Source organism: Crocodylus siamensis, chromosome 7 (assembly GCF_052110815.1).
Source record: "Crocodylus siamensis isolate JL-2025a chromosome 7, ASM5211081v1, whole genome shotgun sequence".
Lineage (NCBI taxonomy): Eukaryota > Metazoa > Chordata > Crocodylia > Crocodylidae > Crocodylus > Crocodylus siamensis.
Window position 1 is genome coordinate 96,419,960 of NC_143401.1, and position 21,375 is coordinate 96,441,334.

General features: G+C 60.1%; 1 protein-coding gene across 5 annotated transcripts in view; it reads right to left on the reverse strand.

Annotated features, from left to right (window-relative positions):
• Window positions 1-1,159: 1,159 nt before the first annotated feature.
• TRIM8 (tripartite motif containing 8) overlaps window positions 1,160-21,375 on the reverse strand; it is a 29,360-nt gene continuing 9,144 nt past the window's right edge. For all 5 annotated transcript variants that reach the window (XM_090057365.1, XM_090057367.1, XM_090057368.1 and 2 more), the window contains 5 exons: window positions 5,328-5,423; window positions 4,321-4,554; window positions 3,721-3,752; window positions 3,113-3,228; window positions 1,160-2,714 (listed from right to left, as the gene is read on the reverse strand). In XM_090057365.1, the coding sequence (XP_089913491.1) occupies window positions 2,107-2,714; window positions 3,113-3,228; window positions 3,721-3,752; window positions 4,321-4,554; window positions 5,328-5,423 (1,086 nt within the window). In that variant the 3' untranslated portion in view covers window positions 1,160-2,106. The remainder of the gene's footprint in view (window positions 2,715-3,112; window positions 3,229-3,720; window positions 3,753-4,320; window positions 4,555-5,327; window positions 5,424-21,375) is intronic.

Sequence of the window (21,375 nt, forward strand, 5' to 3'; positions counted from 1 at the left end):
GTTTGATCCTCCCCTAGGCCAGGCTGGGAATGGATGTGACCCCGCAGGTCCCTGCCAGCCCCTCGGCTCCAGGAGCCCAAATGGAGACTGGCTCTGGCTTGTGGGGTGGACCACCCAGCCCAAGAAGCAGGGCTCCAGATGCCCCAGTGCTGCAGCCCCCCAGTGCACAGCTGGCACACCCTTGCCCCAGAGGCAAGGGAAAGCCCCCTCTGCTCCCAGCAGCCTGGGCAGAGACAGGGGTCTGTCCAGGGCCTCCCCTGAGGGCCCTGACCTGGCTGGAGCAGCAGAGCCAACACCCTGCCCCAGCCAGCCCCTATACACCTGGCCCCAGAGTGGTTGGAGGTCAGGGTAGGCCACTCATGCCCCGTGCCTCAGTTTCCCTCAGCGCAACCTGGGGAAAGGGGCTATTGTGGCAAACCCACAGCTATGCAGAACGTGTTGGTGGGGAGGAGGATAGGGCTGCGGGTGCAGGGGAAACTCCGGAGGGAAAACACCGAGACTCTGGCTGCCACGGGGAGATGCCAGCACTGCCCGCGGAGCTGAGCGGGAGCTGGCCTCGGAGTAAGCCGGGCTCACAGCTCCCTGCAGACCCGAGTCCCAGTCCCGCCAGCAGACCTGGATCACGCACACGCTGCTGCTGGGTCTTGCTTTGCCTCGTGTTCCTGCTGGCACGCCACGGCTCTGTGGCAGCGCACATCCGCTGGTCCACGCGTGTGCGCACCCGCACCGATGGGCAGTTATACGCTGCACGCCAGCAGCTCTCGGCCTCCCTTTCCGCTCCTGGGCTCTGCAGGGCTGGACTCGGGGCACGAGGACGCTGCACCCACGAGGCAGGCGGGTAGCAGCTCTCACCTATGGCAGCGACCACAACTATTCCCAGCCACTCCTGCATCCTCCCACGTGCTGAGGCCGTGCAAGGCTGAGACATCTACTAGCTCCAGGCAGGCAGGAGGGGCTCCGATTGACACTGGCCACATCTCCCAAGGCCACAGGCCCAACACGGCCCCCCGGCCGACCTGGGCTCCTCAGACCGCCACCGCCACCCGAACACATACGCACGTATAAACACGCACGTAAAAACGGTCCATTTTCCAGCCAAGTCCAGCGCCTGGCGGGCCGGAACCCGGGACCAGAGCCGCAGCACAGCGAGGCGTTTGCACTAAGTGATCACATTTATTTGAATATTTTTGTTGGGTTTTTTTTTGTTTTTTTGTGATTTTTTTGTTATTTTTTTTCCCCGTGTTCTAAAATTGGTTACAGAATAAATACCTGTGCCTCAGAGCAGGAAGTCCACTTTTTGTTTTATACAAAGTGCTTGTTACAGGAAATTGCATCAGCGATACGCAGGAAGGGGCGTGCCCGCCGCGGCCGCGCGGTCTCCGCCCTCCCGGAAACTAAAACAGAATTTATTTATTTGTTTTGTGGGTTTTTTTGTTTTTTTTTTTTTGTGTGGGTTTTTTTTCCCCAAGTTGCTTTTCCCTTTTTTTCTTTTTTTTTTTTTTTAATTCTCTTGTGCATTAAATTTCCTGCCATTGTGTATTTACAAATCTCCAAAAGAAAAGGAAGGGGGGGGGGAAATCACCCATAGGCAGGAGAAGTGGCCTTTTAAACACAAAAAAATAAAATAAAATCAGCCTTTAAAAAAAAAAAAATACCAAACCCCAAATCTACAAGGATCGGTTCTTATGGAATATGAGAGATTTTCTTTTTTTTTTTCTTAAAAAAAGGGAAAGGAAGAGAAAAGTGAACCAAGCCGTGGAGAACTCAGAGACATGGAAATGGCGAAGGATCTGGTCGTCCCCTTTTTGTTTGTTTGTTTGTTTTTTGTTTTGTTCTTTTTTTTTTTAGGCTTAGCAACCCCAAACGAAGCAGGCATGACCCAGCAAAAGGGGAGAGGAAGAAGGTTTGCAAAATTAAATTAAAAACAATGGTTCCAAAGCGAAAGGCGCCGAGAGACCAGTCCTGGCGGCGGCAGCGGGGAGGAGGAGACCAGATTTGATTTTTGAAAGGAAGAGGAGAACGAAAGAAAAAGCGAGGAACGAAAAAAAAAACGGGGCGTTAATCTCCGAACACACGACGACCCCAACTCCGCGGCCACTGCGATGGTTAACTGGTGACATAGTGTTTGGCAGAAGGCTGACCGTAGACTCTATAGAAATCCTGGCGTCCGTGCTGCTGGGAGGCGTCAATCCACTCCCTCACGGCAAGTCCCGGGAGCGACTGGGGGACAGTCGGGGCGGGGGGCAGCGGGTGGGAGTATTCCTGCGAGGAGACTGTCCAGGGGAAGTGGCCCGACCGCGGGTAGGGCTGGTGCCCGCTGTGGTTGGACACCGAGGAACAGTAACAGTTGTCCACAGAGCAGACGAGGATTTTGCGCCCGCCGTACTGGGAGAGCACAGACTGCTGAGATGATGTGCTATTGGGGTAGTGGGAGGGGTTGAACACGGACCCGGAGTGGACGGGCTGGGGGCCGCTGGGAAGTCCGACGATGTGCTGCGTGGAGCTACAAGGCACCATGGGTTGTGCGGATTGGCCCTCGCCAGCCGAAGCCCCTTGGGTCATGTACTGGCTTGCGACCGCTCCAGACGATGGCTCGAGGAAGCTGCCTTCTGGGAAGGCCGCGGAGTGCTTGCGTTTCTCCGCGCCGGGGGTGCTGACGCTGCAGGGGTACATGGGGATGCTCTGCAGGAAGGGGACCGGCGTGCTGAAGGGACCTGTGCAAGAGAGAGACATGCGCACAGTCTGGTCAGAGCGCGCCGGGGCTGACGGGTGAGGAGCAGCATGCCCAGCCCTGATGCCATGCAACCTCCACGGACCCCCACTTCCACCACGGTCAACGGGAGACTTCCGGTCCCAGCCAAGACTGAGGTTTCAGCGCTGGGTGGCTCGTCATTAGCATCCCGGCAGGTACCAGGCAACGGAGGGAGAGCCGCTTGGCCAGCCTGGGCAGACCCGGGCTCTTGTGCAGCCCGGAGCCAAGCCCCAGCCCCGTGCCACAGCGTCGGTCGGGAGTGATGGGAGGTATCGGGGAGGTGGGGGCTGGTTCTCCCGCTCCAGCATCAGGCCCTGGCCAGGGAGGGGGATGCCCATGCAGGGGCAAGGGGGAGCTCACCCTCCAGCAGCTTCCTCAGCTGCTTCTCCTTCTTGGCGATCTCGTTCAGGAAGAGCTTGGAGTTGAGGTGGCCGATCTTGGGCGGGGGGAGGCTCCCACCCGTGCAGTTCTGAGTCCTTCAGGGACAGGCACCAAGATGCGGGGAGAAACCAGGGGTCAATCAAGCTCTCCAAGCACCCTTTCCACTTCCTGGGCCGGCCGGATGCTGACCGCCTGCTGGACGCCCCCGGCTCTCTGGCCATTGCAGGCATGGGTGGAGCCGGCGCATCCCGGGCAGGACGCTCTCCATCCCGTCAGCGCCCCCCCCCCTTGCTCTCTGCTCTGCTCCTCAGCCCACCCTGCTCTGAGCTCCCCAGGAGCTGAGAATTGGCCCCCCAAAGGTCACCCCAGGGGGAAACTCTCCGCCCTGACCCCACGTAGGAAAGGCCAGGATGGGAGACACAGGTTGCATTGCCTCCGTGCTGAGCCCAAGGCAGGCCCCACCCCAGCTCCTGTTAGAGCTGCCCATGCACAGAGGGGACAAGTGCCCGGCCCCAGTGCACACGTTAAGTACAGGGAACAATGCCCCCCCCGCCCCCGCTGCCTCCTCTGGAAGGACAGGGACTTACCTGTCCATTAAGATTTTCACGGACTTGGTGTTCTAGGAGGGAAGAGAGAGACGCTGTTAGCAGCCCCCAGCTGAGCCCTGGGGGCAGGACTTCTCCCCCTCTCCTGGAGCCTGGATCGCCAGCTAGGGGGGCTCTCGGACGCTGCATTTCCCCTGGGCACAAACCTGCCCCCGGACAGCGCAGCAGCCCATCCATCCCGAGCCACATCCCCTGTGATCCCAGCCCGAGAACACATGCACGACCCTCCCGACACCCCAGAGGTCTTCGGCCCCCATCTCTCCCAGCCCGATCACTTTGGCAGCCCTGGGAGCAAGGGGGATGATCAACCGAGGGAAGGGTGGATGTTGCCTCCTGGCCCCTGAGCTTAGGGTGAGGAGCTGCAGGCCGACAGGGCCACCCCCTCACTCACTGCCCCAGCGAGAGTCCAGGGTCCTGGGGACAGCGGCAACCCCCTGCTCCTGCCGTCACAGAGGACGTCCAGGTCCAGCAGACACCAGGGACCCAGAGCAGGAGTGTGCACAGCTGGGACCCCCATGGCACCGAAGCATCTCCCACCCACCCTGCACCTGCTGCCCCATCCCTCCTGCGTGCCGGCCTCACCTTCATAAAGTTGATGTCCTCAGTCTTGTCGAACATGACCTGGACGGAGCTGAGCAGCTTCTTGGCCTCCTGCATGCGCTCGTTGAGGTGCAGCACCTGGGCCGCGTTCTCGGTGCAGAACTTGGCCTGGGCTTTGTCCAGGATCTCCATGGTCTTGCGCAGGTCCTCGTCCAGGATCTGGTGCATCTTCTCGTACTGCAGGCGCACCTCATCCTTCAGCTGGCTCACCTTCTCCTGCGGGGTGCCAGAGTCAGCATCTGCCAGGACCTGCCCACTTGCCCGCCTCCCCGTGCCCTGCAGGACTCCTGGCTCTGCCCCCACCCAGCCCCTTGGCTTTCCTCTCCATCCATTTGCCCATGAGGATGCTGGTAGAAGCCAGCCTTGCCTCGGCACCAAGACTCCCGGGTTGAGGTCTAGCAAAAGTGTCTGCTTCGCAGAAGGAAGGCGTTGCTGGCCACGAGCCCACACTCACTTGATCCAGCCCACGGGGGAGCAACAGCAGTGGAGAGGACTTTGACCCAGAGTCAGAGCTGTGGCCGGGGCTATCTGGGCCAGCCCAGCACGGGGATGTTCATACGTGCTGCAATCCCCCTGTTCCCTGCACAGTCCAGCCAGCTCTCCCTGGGTCTGGGTGGATCTCACTGGATCCACAGGGCTGTTTCTGGCCCGGGTCACCCAGCTCCACCATGGAGAGGTGCATCTCCCCTTCCTGATGCCCATCCTCCTGGATCCCCTGGGCGTTGTAGACATCCTCAGTCCGCAGTACACCCAACCCTGCCTCTGCCAGGGAGGCTTCATGATCCTAGCAGACATGGTGGGAGCTTTTGGACCACCTGGTTGAGGCTGGGAAACCCAGGTCCGCCACAACAACTTCTCACACCGAGCAGCCCCCGCTCCCTTGCCCCCTGAAGTCCTGGAGCACCGGTATGTGAGAGGTAGCAGCCCAGCAACAGCCCGGCCCCGCTGCCAACACCCGAGCCCCAGGCAACGACCCCGGTGCTGCCTACCTCGACCAGCCGCTTGTCGGACTCCAGCTTGTAGAGCTGCTCCTCGATGTCCTGCTCCCGCTCCTCCAGCCGGTCCTGCTGCTTCATCAGCATCTTCTGCAAGAGAGGAGGGGCGCGCGGGCGGGGGTCAGGGACCACCAGGCCACAGGGGATGGGGCAAGGACAGAGGGACAGCTTGGTGGGGGGTGGGAAACAGCCAAGGCAGGCAAGGCCCCAAGCTGCCAGGAGACCCCGCTGGGCTGGTTTCCAGGGGAGTCGGTCCCCTCTCCGAGCCCAGGGCCCAGCTGGCGGGGTCTGGCCCAGGGAGGGCTTCAGCCCCTGCGCTCCCTCTGCTTCACGGCCCTGTCGCCATGCGGCTGTCTCGCTGGGTCTGGCTGGGCTGAGGCTCCAAAAGCCCAGGAGCAGATCTGGGCACCCAGACAGCCGGGAGGATGCGGGACCCCGAATTCATGCCCGTCACCCAGTTGCCCCCTCCGACCCACTGCCCTGCCTTCAGACAACTGCAGGGCTGCCCCCATCTCCACAGGACCCCCCTTCCCACAACGACCAGAACAGGAGTTGGGGCAGGCGGCCGGGGCTGACAACAACAGATGCTAGTGCTTTCCCCGTGCTCACGCTCAGCCCATCTGCATTCGGGCACGGGGCTCGGGTCTAGGCAGCCAAACACATTAGCCAGCCAGCCGTGCGGGGAAGAATACCGGCTAGGCATTTACCAAGCTTGCATTTGGGTAAAGATAAAAGCCTACTACTGCCGCCAGCAAAGAGAACAGCTCGAGAGATGCCCACTGCTGCCATGTCCACATTCCCTCCCCATTCACAACCCCTGGGGTGCTACTAGGCACTGCTCTTGCTACTACAGCCACCGCTCCGGCCTCACAGAAATCCCAATTCCCCGTTCAAAATATGAGGTGCCCAAGGTCCTGCAGCAAGGCAGTGGCAGGCCTGGGGAGCCCGTCTGAGCCTCTCCGCCCTCCTGAACGGCTTCACTGAGGGTCAACAGGGTGGAAACGTGCCCGGGGCAGCCCCAGGGACTGAAGCAGAGACGCAGCGTGTGGGCCTTGCTCCATCAGGCACATCCCGCCAACGGGGCAATGCAGAACCGAGCCGGGCCCACGCGGTTTTGCAGCAAAAAAGGGCGTCAGGCACAACTGCCAACTCTGCTACTCTCCGAGAGGGGCAATCTCCCGTCATCTCCAGACGGAGAAGGCTCCCATGCCCCATGAAATGCACCCAGGATCAACACGGGTGCAGAAATGCCCCAAATGCCCGAGCTGGCTGCTCCCAGGAGGAGGTGAGGGGAGCATGGCCAGGATGGGACCTGCAGGCAGCTGCCCTCCACCCCCTCAACGCTGATGCTGCATGAAAAGGCCACGGCACCAGGACAGGAGGGGCACAGGTGGAAAGGACCAGGCTGGGACAGGAAGCAGCACGGAGCGGCGAGATGTTGGCGTTGGGGGCCAGAAGGGGAACAGCAGCGAAGCACAATTTGGAGGGGATTGTTGCTCTTCTAAACCCCCACCCAGAGATGGATAATCAGTTATTACTTCCCGGGGTAAGCAGGGGAGGGGAGGAGGGCTGCCGGCATTAGCTACGCTGCAGGGAAAGGCTGTTGCCTCTGACTTCAAGCAGATGTTTGGTGCTGGGCTGTTGTGCTGACGGGCCCAGGGCACCACGAGCCCCTGAACGCATGGATAAGTCGGGCCCAGAAGGGCCAGGCCCTCCAGAGCGGTCGAACCAGCCCCGAGTCCAACCTCTACGCGGGACCCACGATGTGGTTAGTGTCAGGCATGAACGGGGAAGGAAGGAAGAAAGCAACCCAGTGCCGTTGTTTGCTTTTAACGATCTCGGTGCAAGCTGGTTTTGTGGGGCCGAGGCTGTTTTCGGAGCTGCGTTTGTACGGCCCCGAGCACGGGATGAGTAATAAACAGGGTTCGTGACCACCGAGAGAGAGGAGCTTGCCTTCCCCCCACCCACGTGCTGCAGCTGGGGCCACCCGCGGGGGAACAGCCCAGCAGCAGCAGGGAGGCTCCTTGCACGGCTGCAACGAGCTGGCGTGCACAGGGGTGTGGTGTGCACACACCCACGCGGGCAGCAAAGGGCGGCACGAGGAGGATGCAGCTGGAATAAGGGCTGTTCAGCGCCAGGCACCGCACAGATGCAGCATGCGAGTTCCCGGCCTGTGCAGCAAGGCACCTCAAGGGACACCCTGAAGTGTGGGAGTGGGAAACCGAGGCACAGAGTGGGGGAAGTGACTTGTCCAGCACCAGTCTCCTTCGCTACTGTCTTCCTTCCAAGCCCCAGCTCCTGGAGTCACGTGAGTCGTCTCCGAAGAGCTACGTTCCCAGCCCTCAAGCTCCACAACTGTGGAGTGGAGGAGGTCTCAGCAGCAACCAGTTTAATCTTGTGACGTGCGAGTCCACGTAGTGATCACGGCAATTGGACCGGCGACCACGAGCGGCTGGAGGTCCCACCAGGAAGGGACTTACCACACCAGTGCACGGTACGAGCAAGGAGCATGGAGGCAAGGCACCTTACCCGCATTGAGGAGCGTCATCGCCCTTTCTCTGCAGCAGGGACCGAGTGCTCCTGGGGCCTGCAGGAAACCAGTGCATCCCCGTCCCTCCCAGTCACGCCTATCAGGAACTACAGGCCGTACTGTTCGAACAGCGATTCTCCCCAGCCTCGCAAGGCAGCCCTGCTCTTCTCATCTGATCTTGAAACTGGGATAACCAGAGATCAGCTTCTTCCACGGGCATTTCCCCAAAGCCTGAGCACCTCTGTGCTCCTGGCTCTCCTCCCAAGTTCAGGAATTGTCTTTTCACATGAGACAAAAGAGAATATTAATGCGATTTAAACCTGCCCCTAGCAAGGGGATGCTGCCCCGAGTCTTTGCACAGCCCTTGTGACCATCCAGCACAGCAAACGGGCTGAGTCCCTCCCTGCCAGTGCTGGGGACTGGTACCAGCAGCACGCGAGGCTGAAGACTTACTGATGCTCTTGTCTTCTCCATGCACAGTCCCCAACCGTAGTGGCCTAATGGGCAGAGAGGGGCTGCAAAATGCTCTTATGGGTTAATTAAGACATGACAAATGAAGCCATGCCTAGACTGCATCCCATCACTGCCCAGGCACCCGCACGGCAGCACTAACAGCTCCAGGTCAGCCTCTTCCACTAGACTGACCACAAGGGAGCTGCAACAGGCTCAATGCAAGCAATGGCTTAAGGGCCGGCTCCTTGGAGGCTCTGCCGCAGGATCAGGGGGCAAAGGGAAGTTTGGAGGGAAGAGGATGAAGGGGAGCAAAAGACGGCGGAGCCGAGATCCCAGCAGGGCTATAATGGGCAAAACTGGGGGAAGACCCGGGACGTTTCTGTGAGTGCCGGTCACGTCAGGGACCCTTGCTGTTTACCCCTTGAGGGAACATTGGCAGGTAAAGAGACCCCTGCAAATGCTCCGCCGAGGAGGCGTGTGCCCCGTGGATCCCCGCAGGCAGCTCCCAGATACACGTGTGCATGTGTGTGTGCGCGTGTCTGGGTAAGAGGCTGGAGGCTCCCCCCAGGTTACGGCCTCCCAGGTCCCGCGGGCAGTCTGCGGCGCAGCAGGGACGTGACGCTGGGTCTCCCAGCTCACACCTGGCTGCTCGGCCACGTCCTCCTGCCCCCCCGGCTCGCACCTGGGGTTTCTGCCCAGCCCGCCTCGCTCCTCCCTCCCTCAGCTGCTTGGAAACCCACCATCACTACCCGTGCGCTTGGTGAATCGACCACGAACCCACCCAGAGAGCAGCCCCCCGTGCTCATCACGCTCCTTCGCCGGCTCTGCGCATCACCAGAGCGAGATGTCCTGTGCACGCCCCCCTGGCGCACCGTCCAGCTTCTTGCCCTGCTCCGAATCCTTGTGCTGGGCCTGGGGGCTCCAGCCCCTGCCGTCTTGGGGCTTGGCAGCCCCCCCGGGACAGGGACCCCTCTCTCTGTTACCATATTGCTTTGGTTATAAAATCACCCCCGCACAGAACCCAAACCCGCATTTCATGCAAAACAGCTTCTTCCTCTGACCAGAAGTTGGGCATGACCTTAAGCTGCTACTGCCTTTGCAACCCCCCAGGAGAATCAGATACACAAGGCACGGGCCCCACGGGTTAAAAGCAGTGAAAGCACTCCAATAAATACAACCCTGAAAGCGTGCTGTCATCGGCGTTGTTACTGCGTGCACAAAAATACCGCCAGGTCGAAAATTGGGGCTGCCGAGGGCTCGATTAGTGTTTGATCCCAGGTGTCAGTCGAGTGCAAATTTTATGGTTCATCTGAAGGAAAACGAGGCTCAAGGTCTAATCAGAACAATATGGGAGGCAGAAAGGGGACTGGGTAAACCTACAGCAGGGCAGGGTGAGACACCTTGGAGACTAACTTGTTCAGAGAGGCGCGATGCAGGGGCTGGACCCAACGAGGTCCCTTCCAATCTGTGAACAGGGACGGTACGAAACAGCAAGGAACAAAACCAGTGCAATGCAAAGGACAGGGCAAGGGGGAAGGGAAGGAGGGGGCAACTGCTGGGAGAGGCAAATGGTAAGGGGCGGAAGGGACCAAAAGGGAGAAAGAAAGCAGTGACCGGGTGGAGGGGCTAGAAAAGCCAGTCCAGGGAAGGGGGTCAGAAGCCAGTCTCGGCCTGGACCACGCTGAACACGATCCAGCCTGCGGATCCCCGAGACGCCTGCCTGGATGTGGGCATCTGGTCCAGCCCCTGCTCGAGGCAGGATCATCCCCGACTAAACCCTCCCAGCCGAGCGCCTCTGGAAAGCCTCCAAGGATGGAGATGCCGCCACCTCTCGAGGCGCCTGCTCCAGCGCCTGACCACCCACACTGCTGGGATGTTCCTCCTCGTCACCAGCCTCAGTGTCCCCTGCTGCAGCTTGAGGCTGTTGCTCCTAGTCCTACCCCACGGCCACAAGAAAAAGCCCGTCTCCACCCTCCGTGTCACGGCATGCCAAGGATTTGAAGACCCTGGGCTGCTGCGGCTCCCCCTGCAATCCACAGACCAGGACAGTCACCACAACCGATGGGAAACCCGGGGCGTTGTACACATACGTATACACACCTATACGTACAGACACACACATGCAGGCCTGCATACAAATGCATCTACACGCATACATTCACACCGACACGTACATGTGCATACTCATACACGCTCCCACATGGACATGCGTAGACACATGCATGCACACAGCCCCCTAAGAACATGCATGCACACCCCCTCGTACGCATGTGCACCTGCACACAAACACCCCCATACCCACATTCTACCCATACAAATGCTAACAAATGCCTACACACACACACACACACACACACTCATCCATACACAGATGTGCACACACACCCTAGGGTATCCATAACACCCCAAAAACAGGCATAAAAACCCCTTTATGTACATGCACACAGATACTCCCAAACAGAACACACACCCATATCCACACCCTCCCATACAAATGCTAAACACAAATTCCCCCACACACATACATGCATCCATACACATGAATACGTGCATGCACATGCACACATATGCATCCACCCCCCCAGACATGCATACACTCCCCCACACCCATTCAGTCACACACACACACACACACTGTATACATACATATATATACCCCTGTACAAATGCTAACACACTCATCAATACACACAAGTGCACACGCACATGCACATACTTATCCATACATACACATGTACACAGGCACGCACACGTGTGACCAATCCTGGGGGCTGGACCACCTCCCTTTCACATGTCCTGCTTCCTCCACAGACCAAACACAACGCTTCATGTCCTAAAAAACCCAGGGCTCAGAACAGCAGCGATTCCTGCTCCCGAGACCCCCTGCACCGCTCCTGCCCATCGGCCTAGGGACCTCTTGCCTGCTGCTGCGGTGCAGCCACCTCTGGGGTGGAACGCAGTCGCTGTTTAGCGCTGCCCAGCATGCCGCAGCAGCTGGTGCCAGGAAGAGAAGGGCACAGTGCCCCGATGCCAGGAAGAGAAGGGCACAGTGCCCCACAGAAACCAGACAGGGGATTTCAGAAGGGCAGGAAGTTGCCCCAGAACAAGATGCTGGAGCAAGACGCTGTGCGGATGCCCTGTTCCTGCCCAGCAGAGCTGGATGTGACGAGGAATATTCGGGGCCTTGATTTCAGCTCTGAGATGAAAACCGTTGTCTCCTGCCATCCCCTCCGAAGCATGCTGGAGACCCCCAAGTGCTGCCAGCTGCCACAACCCCCAAGCCCCTTCATGCATGACACGGCCTGGCCTTGCTCGGAGGATGGAGACGCAACCCAGGCGCTGCTGCTGCACGGCCAGCCTTGCAGAGACGCACACGCAGCCCCGCTCTGCCCGGGTCCCGGGGAATCACTGCGCAGAGCCCCGCCGCCCGGGACCGGCCAACACCTCCTTCCTCCCACCCGCCAGCCCGCCCTGCTCCACCTTCCCCGTCTCCCCCATCCGGAGGGCCGAAACACCCAGAAGGCCTGGGAGAGGGGAACGGGCTCTTTAACGATCTCTCCAACCCCCCCGGGGACACAGCGGAGGCCGATCCATTTACAGAGACAGGAAGGAAATGTTTGCTGGTCGGGTTTCATCTTACATAAATTTACAGTAACTGGTTATCGAGCAACGTAGGTCTTGGGCCAAGCCCCCCTTCCTCCCAGCTACCCCCCCACAGTGAGTCTGCAATTCAAGGCCTTCAGCACTCACAAGCCTCGTCCTTCGCTAAGGCATCTGCTTCAGAGGAGCCTCCTTGCATCTCTCTGCACTGCTGAATCCCTGCCCACGCAGCTCTCCCCAGCACCGCGCAGGCTGGGAGCTCAGGTCCTCCACGCTGCAGGACAGCAAGCCTGGGCCCCTCCCAGCGCTGAGCAGTGCAGGGCTCCTGACACACAGACGCCTCGTCTGGGTTCGAGGGGAACAAGCAGGTGACCCGGCGCGGCCCCGCTGGGTTTTGCAGCCTGGCTGCTGGTCCAAGCGTCCCCAAGCCCCTGGGCAACGGGAGGCGCAGAGCCAGGCCAGATCACAACTCCCATCACACACACCGGCCTTGCCTCTACCCGTGTCCCCCTCCCAGCTCGCCACCGAGTTTCAGCGTGACCTTGGTCACGTCCCTTCTCCTTTCTGCCTCCGTGCTCTCTGTGGAGTAACTAAGCACTGGCCAGCGGCTGATGGCACGCACCCCTCCCGAGCCCCCAGGCAAGCGGAGGACAGAGCCTGGCTGGGGACACGGCCTCTGTCCCCAGGCGCCCCGTCGGGCCCACGGGGGGCTGCAGCCGATGCCTGCAAAGAGAGAAGCTAACCCCGGGGCCATGGCTGAGCTGGCATCAAGTGGCGCCGAGGCACGCATCGCCCCGACGTGCGTCCGTGGCAATCTGCACGCAGCAGCTCAGGGCCGTCCACAGCCCGTGCCGGACCCCCGGGGCCGCTCGCCCTAGCCTGGCTGGGCTCGCACCACACCCGAGCTAAGCAGCTCTGCCCCTCGCGGTGCTTGGATGTCCAGGGTCTACAGGCCGGGGCTGCCACAGGGAGGGAGGGAGCGCTGTTCCTGATGAACCTGGGTGGTAGTGGATGGGTTCTTCTCGACCTGGAGGGACGTGGGCAGTGGGGTCCCCCCAGAGCTCAGTCCTCGGGCCCGCACTGTTCAACATCTTCATCAGCGACTTGGATGAGGGGGTAGAAAGCACCCTGTTCAAGTTTGCTGATGACACTAAGATGTGGGGGGATGTGGGTGCACTAGAAGGGTGCAATCGGCTACAAGCTGACCTTGACAGGTTGCAACGGTGGGCGGATGAGAATAGGATGGGGTTTAACACTGATAAGTGCAAGGTGTTGCACATGGGGAGGAAGAACCGGCACCACACTTACAGGTTGGGGAACTCCCCTCTTGCCAGCACGGAGACGGAAAAGGATCTTGGAGTCGTCATTGACTCCACGATGAACATGGGCCGGCAGTGTGGGGAGGCAGTCAAGAAGGCCAACCGTACCCTGTCATGCATCCACAGATGCATCTCGAGCAGGTCCAGGGAGGTGATCCTCCCCCTCTATGTGGCACTGGTCAGGCCGCAGCTGGAGTACTGCGTCCAGTTCTGGGCACCGCACTTCAAGAGGGACGTGGACGATATGGAAAGAGTTCAGAGGAGGGCCACTCGTATGATCAAGGGTCAGCAGGGCAGGCCTTATGAGGAGAGGCTACGGGACCTGAACCTGTTTAGCCTCCACAAGAGAAGGTTAAGGGGGGACCTTGTGGCCTGCTACAAACTGGTCAGGGGGGATCAGCAGGCACTGAGGAAGTCCCTGTTCCCCCGTGCGCTGCCAGGAGTGACCAGGAATAACGGTCACAAACTGGCGGAGGGTAAGTTTAGATTAGATATTAGGAGGCGCTACTTCACAGTCAGGGCGGCTAGGGCCTGGAACCGGCTTCCAGGGGAAGTGGTGCAGGCTCCTAGCCTGGGGATTTTTAAAAGGAAGTTAGATGAGCACCTTGCCGGGGTCATCTGACCCCGGTGCTCTTTCCTGCCAAGGCAGGGGGTTGGACTAGATGATCTACCTAGGTCTCTTCCGACTCTAGCTACTATGAAACTATGAAATCTTTGCACCATGATTTTCCCCCAGCAAAAGCAGGGAGCGCAGAGCCCTGGGGGAGAGCAGGGGGACCGGAGGCAGACGGCTCACAGGAGAGAAGGGGAACTGCCGGCAGGAAACAAATGCAGCCGGTACAGAGCCAGGTCCTGGGCCAGGGGGCACGGAGCTGGGTAGGGCTGCCAACCTCACACACGCCTGGGATCAACTGTCGGGGGCAGGGTTTCCAAGGGATTTAGACATCCCCACCTTGCCTTCGTACGTCCCTTTCCCTGTGTATAACAATCCAGAGCCAGGAAGGCTGGAAAGAAACCCGAGCGCTGACCCCCTCCTCTGCTGCAGACGCTGCCTGCAGCCCTGGGCATCTCTCTTAGCCCCCCATGCCTCCAGGGGATCGCACTGTCAGGGGACAGGGGGTTCCCAAAGCCCAATTAGGATTGGCTGTTGGGTGCCCTGCTCTGCCTGGGAGCCAAGGGGAGTTGGGCACCTCAGCTGCTGCCCCCCAAGGGGACCGAGAAACTAGCTGCTCGGTATCAGGGCGATCAGAGCCCCCGTCCCAGCCCCCTCCTGGGACAGTCGCTGGGGGGCTCGAGTCTGCGCCTCCACCGGGAACCGGCCTCCGACCGGTTTGCATGCAGCAGCTGCGAGGGCCCGTGCTTGCGTTTGGCCCGTCCTTCCAGCCTCTGGCCTCGTCTGCGCCGGGGACTGCGCCTCAGCTTAAATAAACCCGATCTAGTTCAAGTGGCGGCACCGAGCCTCCTTCACCCCCTGCTCTGGGCGGTCGCTGCTGCACGGGTCGGCACAACTGCCCCGGGCTGGAGCTGAACCGGTTTGGACGCAGCCGCGCGCCCGCTCAGCACCGGCGCAGACAGATCTCCGGAGCCAGCCAGGGCCCCGTGCCACTTCCAAAGCAGGCAAAGGGGCTGTTCTCGCAAGCCTCTGAGGGACCCGGGCGCCTAAATCCCATCTTCCCCAAGCCATCAGGATTACAACCCTCGTTGAAGGTCAGCACTGAGGCCCTGTCCTGTTGAGGGGGCTTCATAACCTCCCCCCCGCCCCCAGCTCAGACACCTTGGAAGTGAACCGCGCAGGAACCTAACTCCTGTTGGCAGCAGGGAGAGGCAGGTGCCTAATGCCTTTGGAAAAGCCGGTGCTCAGTCACTTCTGAACAAGCGATTTAGGCTCTTGGAAACCCGGTACTCTGGCCTTAATTGCCTCGTCAAGCCAGGTCTCCGGCAGTCCCTAGCTGCCCATAAGCAGGCAAATGCACAGGCCTGGTCCAGAAAACTGCCGCTCCAGCCACCCAGAGACAGCAACAAGCCCGAGGAAGTCGCGCTGCACCGGACTCAGCAATCAAAACCCCGCATGGCCCCCCGAACAGCATTCAAGCTCGCACCCCCTGACAGCCACGGGTGCGAGGGGGAGAGGGCTGCTGGCGACGCTTCGCGCTTCAGCGGCGACACGTCGGTACGAAACGCTGCATCCTTAAAAGCCAGCGCGAGTCTCGGTGGGGGCTGCCGCGAACGCGCCGGGCTGGATTCCCCTCCTCCCGAATCCCCGCGTTACGACGTGCTGAAGAACAGCCTGGGAACACCAGATGTGCGAGCGAAGCTGCCAACCAGCAGCTGGCTGCAGCTTGCGGCGTGTTTTTCCCTTTAAACAGCAAAGCGATGGAGATCGGCATTAAATATATACGAGAGCTTGCCGAGATGGGCAGCGCGGGGAGAGGCCGGGCAGTGAGCGACGTTTCCACCCTCACCCCGTCCAGGCCTTCCCTCTCCTGGCTCCTTTCCTGATGGGAAGAGCCTGCCGAGCAGGACGTGGGTTTCTGGAGGCCCATCTAGACGAGCCGGGGAAAAGAATAAGCCGCGGTGCCAGCCCAGCGCCGAGATCGAACGCGGCTGGCAGGGACCGGACACCCACGAGGGTTTGTTCCCAGCTGGGCACTGCCGGTCGCCTCCCCGTCACGCCTGCACCCCCAGCTGCGATCGGGCCCCCGTCCTGGAAATCTCCCTCGCCCCGCGTCCCCTGGCGCAGAGGGACGGGCACTTCCAGCTGGGCAGCCTCAGGCCTGCCCGGCGGCACTGAGGTTTTCGTGGGGTGGGAAGGGAGAGAAAGCGGTTGGTGCTGCCCGTCTCTGGGGGCGGCCGAGCGGCGAAAGCAGCCAGCCTGGCATCACAAGACTGGCAGGATCCGTCCCCCTGTCTGCTGCCAAGTCCCTGCATTGCCTTTGGGCTGGTCGCTTGCCCTTTCCATGCCTCGGTCTGTAAAGTGGGGATAATGACTGGCCACCCAGTCCACTGGATGGCAATGAAAATGGTTTGGGCTGGGAGATGGGACTGGTGAGGAGAGGCTGAGGGACTTATCGAGTCTGGAGAAGAGATGATTGAGCGGGGGACCGAATAGCAGCCTTTACTTCCCCGTAGGGGGCTGCAAAGAGGATGGAGCTGGGCTGGTCTCTGTGGGATAGACAACACGACAAGGAGCAATGGGCTCAGGCTGCAGCAAGGGAAGGTGAGGTTGGATATTAGGAAAAACTTTCGAGAAGCGTGAAGAAGCACTGGGCCAGGCTGTCCAGGGAGGTGGCGGCCTCTCCATCCCTGGAGGTGTTGAAGACCTGGGTAGACAAAACCTTGCCTGGGATGATATAGTCGGGGCTGGTCCTTGCTTGGAGTGGGTGGTTGGACTGGATGTGACCTCCTGAGCTCCCTTCAACCCTCATTTTCTATGAATCTATAACTGCCCTGGGACCAGTGTTTGAAAGCTGGCCAAGAGACAACACGATGAAGGTCCATGCAGACAACTGCACAGCGCTGCACCTTGGAAAGACTAACCGGATGCAAGAACATGCTGGCCAGACAGCAGCGCTGCCGAGAGGGTCCTGGGCGGATCGACAGCACGATGCAGCCGCACAAAACAGCCAGGGCGGTTTGGGCTGCGTCCCTCACTGGAGCAGCGTGGGGGGGACAGTCTCACTGGGGCACCATCCCAAGCTTTAAAAAGGATGCAGAGAAATTAGAGAGGGTCCAAAGGCCGGCGACTGAAATGAGACACAGCTCAGAGGACGAGCCGCATGAGGAGAGGGCAAGAGAAACCGGCACGTTCAGCTTGCAGAAAAGGCGATGATGAGGGGAGGCGAGAGCCGCCCTCCGAGTACCTGAAGGGCTGCCGCGAGGGAGGAGGACACCTTTTCTGCACCGCTGCGGAGGACAGGGCGAGTAGCAAAGCACACGTCGATCGGAGAGCAGGAAAAACACCTTCGCTATTCAGACAGCAAGGCGGTGGCAGAAGAGGTGCCTGGGGCAGGCTGGCATCTTGCGACAAGAGCATTGGGCAGGGATGATTTAGGAGCAGCCGCACATGGTGCCAGGAAGGGATTTTTTTCCCCCTCCAGTTGTCCTGTCCCTGTGGCAGCTGGACATTAGTAGAGCCCTCGCCTGCCCCGGCTTTACCCGGGTCAGGGCAGACGGCGTGCCGGATGTTTTGGGCTTGGAGCCCGGCAGCTGCACAGGAGGGTCTCTCCTGATGTTTTAAAGAGCAGATTATGGCCAGTCCTGCCTCGGGCCAGGGGCTGGGCTGGGCGAGACCCCCGGAGGGCCCTGCCCGTCTGACTTTTCCAGGCACTCCGAAGTCCTTAGCAAAAAGGGAGCAGCCGGCCCGCAACGACGATGCCTAGAGCCGCCTTTTTAATCCGCTGAGTTTTCTCCCCCCTTCTCAGAGCCCAGCCAATGCGATTTATGACGCGGCCCCACCCTCCCGCTGCAAGCCTGAGGACAACCCGCCCTGGGAGGAGGACTCCGCGGCAGTGCCAGGCCCTGCGGTCCGCGCCAGTCCTGCCCACCGCCAGACGGGCGCAGGCCCGTCGCCCGGTCTCTGATGGGGAACCCTGCAGCCCCGCGGGGGTTTGCTGTAGGGCGTCAAGTGTGAAGCAAGCTAAATGCACCCAATTTCCTTTACCCCACTTCGCACTGGGCTCCGGCCACTGAATCCAGACTGAGGAAGCAGTGAAATCCTGAGCCCCTGGGCTCCCGCGGTTATCTCCGAGCGCCTGCTCTTTGGAGGGTTGTTAAATCATTCGCCTCCGTCACGCCTCGGGGAAGGGAGTTCTGCAGGTTCATTATGCCTGCCGTGAAAGGAGCTCACCGTGCCTGAGAAGGGAGACACTGAATCTTCTGGCACACAACACAACCCTTTCCCCTCACTAAACTTCAGCTGCTGGAAATCAAGATGCATATTATACGCAAGGAAATACGGTAACAGCAGATCCTGCCTCTGCCGGGCTCTCAAGGACCCGGCTGCAGGACACTTCCTCTCCCCCCTAGCAACTGAGGCTCTTGAGGAAAGAGCTACTTCTTTCCCTTCATTTTGCCTTTCAAAAAACAAGGCGCATATCTTATTGGGGGCATGTTGTATGCTAGAAAATATAGTAATCACCTTCCTGGGCACTGGGGCCTGAGAGAGCGGGTGGGGGCTCAGCATCATTGCCCCTGCTGTGGACCGGGCCCTTCCGCACCGTGCTGCACACGGCGTGGCAAATCCTAGTGCAAGCACACGGCCTGGAAGCACCAGTGCACCTGTTGGTGCCAGCAGAGCGTCACCGACCTCGCGTCCCTGCCGCTCGGCTGTGTGCTCTTTTGCAAGCCGAACGGAGCAGAACTGCTGCCCTGGACCGGGCAGTCGGGACAGGGCAGGACAGCGAGGATAACAGCGTGCTACTGAAAACTGGGAAATCCTGCTTGCGGTTTTATCTGCGCAACACCCCCCCGGGGCGCAGGGGACCTTGGGGACACAACCCCGCTCGCTGGCGCTCAAAAAACACATGACAGAGCTGGAAGAAGCCTCAGGCGGTCGCATCGTCCACCCCCGGCTCAGGGCAGGATTGTCCCCGTCTAAACCACTCCCAACAAGCCCCGTCTAAGCCGCGCGTCATGGCTTCCAGCGACGGAGACTCCCCGGCTGCTCTAGGGGACCTGCTCCCATGTTTCACCGCCTTCGCAGTGAGAAAGGTCTTCCTTTACCAGGCTCAACATCCCCCTCGTTGCAATTTCAGACCATCGCTTCTTCCTCTGTTCTGCCCTTCCCTGAATTTCATCTGATTCCTTTCGGACCAACCAACTGAGGCCGAGTTTAAGTCTGGGCTCCCTTATCCAGCGCCTGCTCGGGTAAGTGCACGCGCAGCCTCACCTGCCAGCTCATCACACCTGTGCGAGGCACCTCTCTGACCACGCCGCCAGGCCAGTCTGAGCAGAAGGGACGAGGCTACAGTGCCCCAAGTCATCCGCACCTTCCTTCACCCACCGACACAGCCCAGCTGGCTTTCCAGCTCTGAAAGCCTCTAATATTTTCCCCCAAGCCGAATTTCCTTCACCTTCAAAGCACAACTGGATGGACCTTTCCCTAAGAAGCACGGAGCCCAGAGCTGGCAGGGCTTTCCTGAGCCATCCAGCCAGTCCCTGTATTGCCAAGCCAAGGATTTGCCAAACTCCCCATCCAAAGGCCTGCTTTGGATCCATATAATGAGACACGAATTATCCAGGATGCAGGTGCCCCCCTCCGGCCACCCCAAGCGTGCAACACACCAGAAAGCAGCACCCCTAATAACTTATCGTGGCCGCTCGATCGTAATGACCTCATTTCTGCAAACATCTCGAGGCCTGTCATTGGGTTTTAATCTCCCCTGATTTATTAGCGGCCTTTGACACTATTGATCCAAAGACCCTGAAGCATCATTTATCTTTTGGGTTTGACTTTCAGGGGCTGGGGCGTGGAATAGCTCGGCATCAGAAAGCTGCAAGAAGCCCAGGGCAAAAATCTCTCTAGCATCGATAAGCTGCAGGGTCTGCAGGCTGCATCCGCAGACCTTTAGCCCTTCGCCTGGGTCTGTCCCCTGCCCCCAACTTTGAAACAGCTGCCCTGGATTTCAGCATTACCTCTGTGCAGATGGTACTACCATGTGCGGGGCACACCAGGCACGCTGCTTCGGGGCCACACAAGAAGCAGAGGGATGGGAGAAGAAGTCCACGCAGTACCCTCTGCAAAGATGGCAAAAGGGGTCTCTTGCAGTGCCTCTCCCAGCACCTGGCAGGAAGGGCACGAGCATGGTGCGCTCCTGCCAGTCTCTGCTCCAGCTTCGACTGCCGGGCACTTCCAGCCTGGCCGCCGGCTGCTTTTACAGCCGTTTCCTTTGCTACCTGGATATCTGCACTGTGCGCTTTGACGTCGGCTCCGAAATCTGCTTTGACCTTCTCAAGGTCCACGTTGGGTCTCTTCCCCCTGGCAGGGCCTGGCTGGGGCCGACCGCGGGGCCGGGAGTCAGGACACCCAGGACGCCGCACGACCTCCGTCGGATCCAATTCTGTCCCACCCTTTGCCCCTACTGCTGAGCCGGGCAGGAAGAGATCACATGCAAAGTGTGACATTAAGGGTTTCTATTTGGGGGGGGGTCTCCAGTCTCCTCCCTGCTCCGGGCCTTCTGGACTGAAGCAGCCGTCCCTCCGGGTTTAACACGGGCCCGCAGCTGAAGATCTGGCTTTTGTCCGTGGTGCCGGGGTGTATTATTAGATCGCCGCGGAGCGCGCTGATAAATGGAGATTAGCGCTGGCGAACGCAGCGAAACGGACGGTGACAAGAATCGCAGGCTGCCCTTGACAAAAGCCAAGGTCAGGGAACGGAAACGGGCCGGCACAGCGCGGTGCTGATGGCCGCGCAGCTCACTGGACCGGCGGGCTCTAGCATCGACAACACCCTCGGCCAGCGCTTCGGCAGGATTACAGACCGGCAACTTGCTCCTAAACCCCTCCCTCCCTCTCTCTGCCACTGACCTGCCCATGGGCAAATCCTTCATTCCCAGCCTGGGCCTCAGTTTCCCTGCAAGTCGCAGGGCTGACAACGACACCCGGGCGCATCACGGCCCTGGGATTCAGTCCCTCCGCTCCAGTGTGGGTCAGCAGTACACGAGCAGCCATCGTGGCTGCCCGGGAAGAGGGACGGGCAGCATTGCCGGCACGCGGGCCGTTCAGATTCAGTCCCCGGGAAGCTGCCGGGACTGGACCTAGCCGTACCTACACCCCCCTCCGCAGGGACGGGCGGCGTCAGGGGTCCCCATGAAAACCGTGGAGGAAACATGGCAGGAGGGAGAGGAGTCCTCTCCCTCCTATTGTGCAGGATGTGACGGGACAGAGATCCCCTGCTTGCTCATGGCCTGGGCAGGCCAAGCATTGAGGGGGACCACTGGAGCCCGGTGTGCCCAGACACGAGAACAAAGGGAGGCACATACACACACGTGTACATACATATACGTACACACACGCACACACACACTCCCTTTGTCTGAGCACACGGCTGCTTTCCTGCAAAGCCAGCAACCTGCCGTCGGGGCCGGCCCAGCCTGGAAGAAAGCGCGACTCTGCATTTCATCCGTCGGCTGGGAGCCCTTCC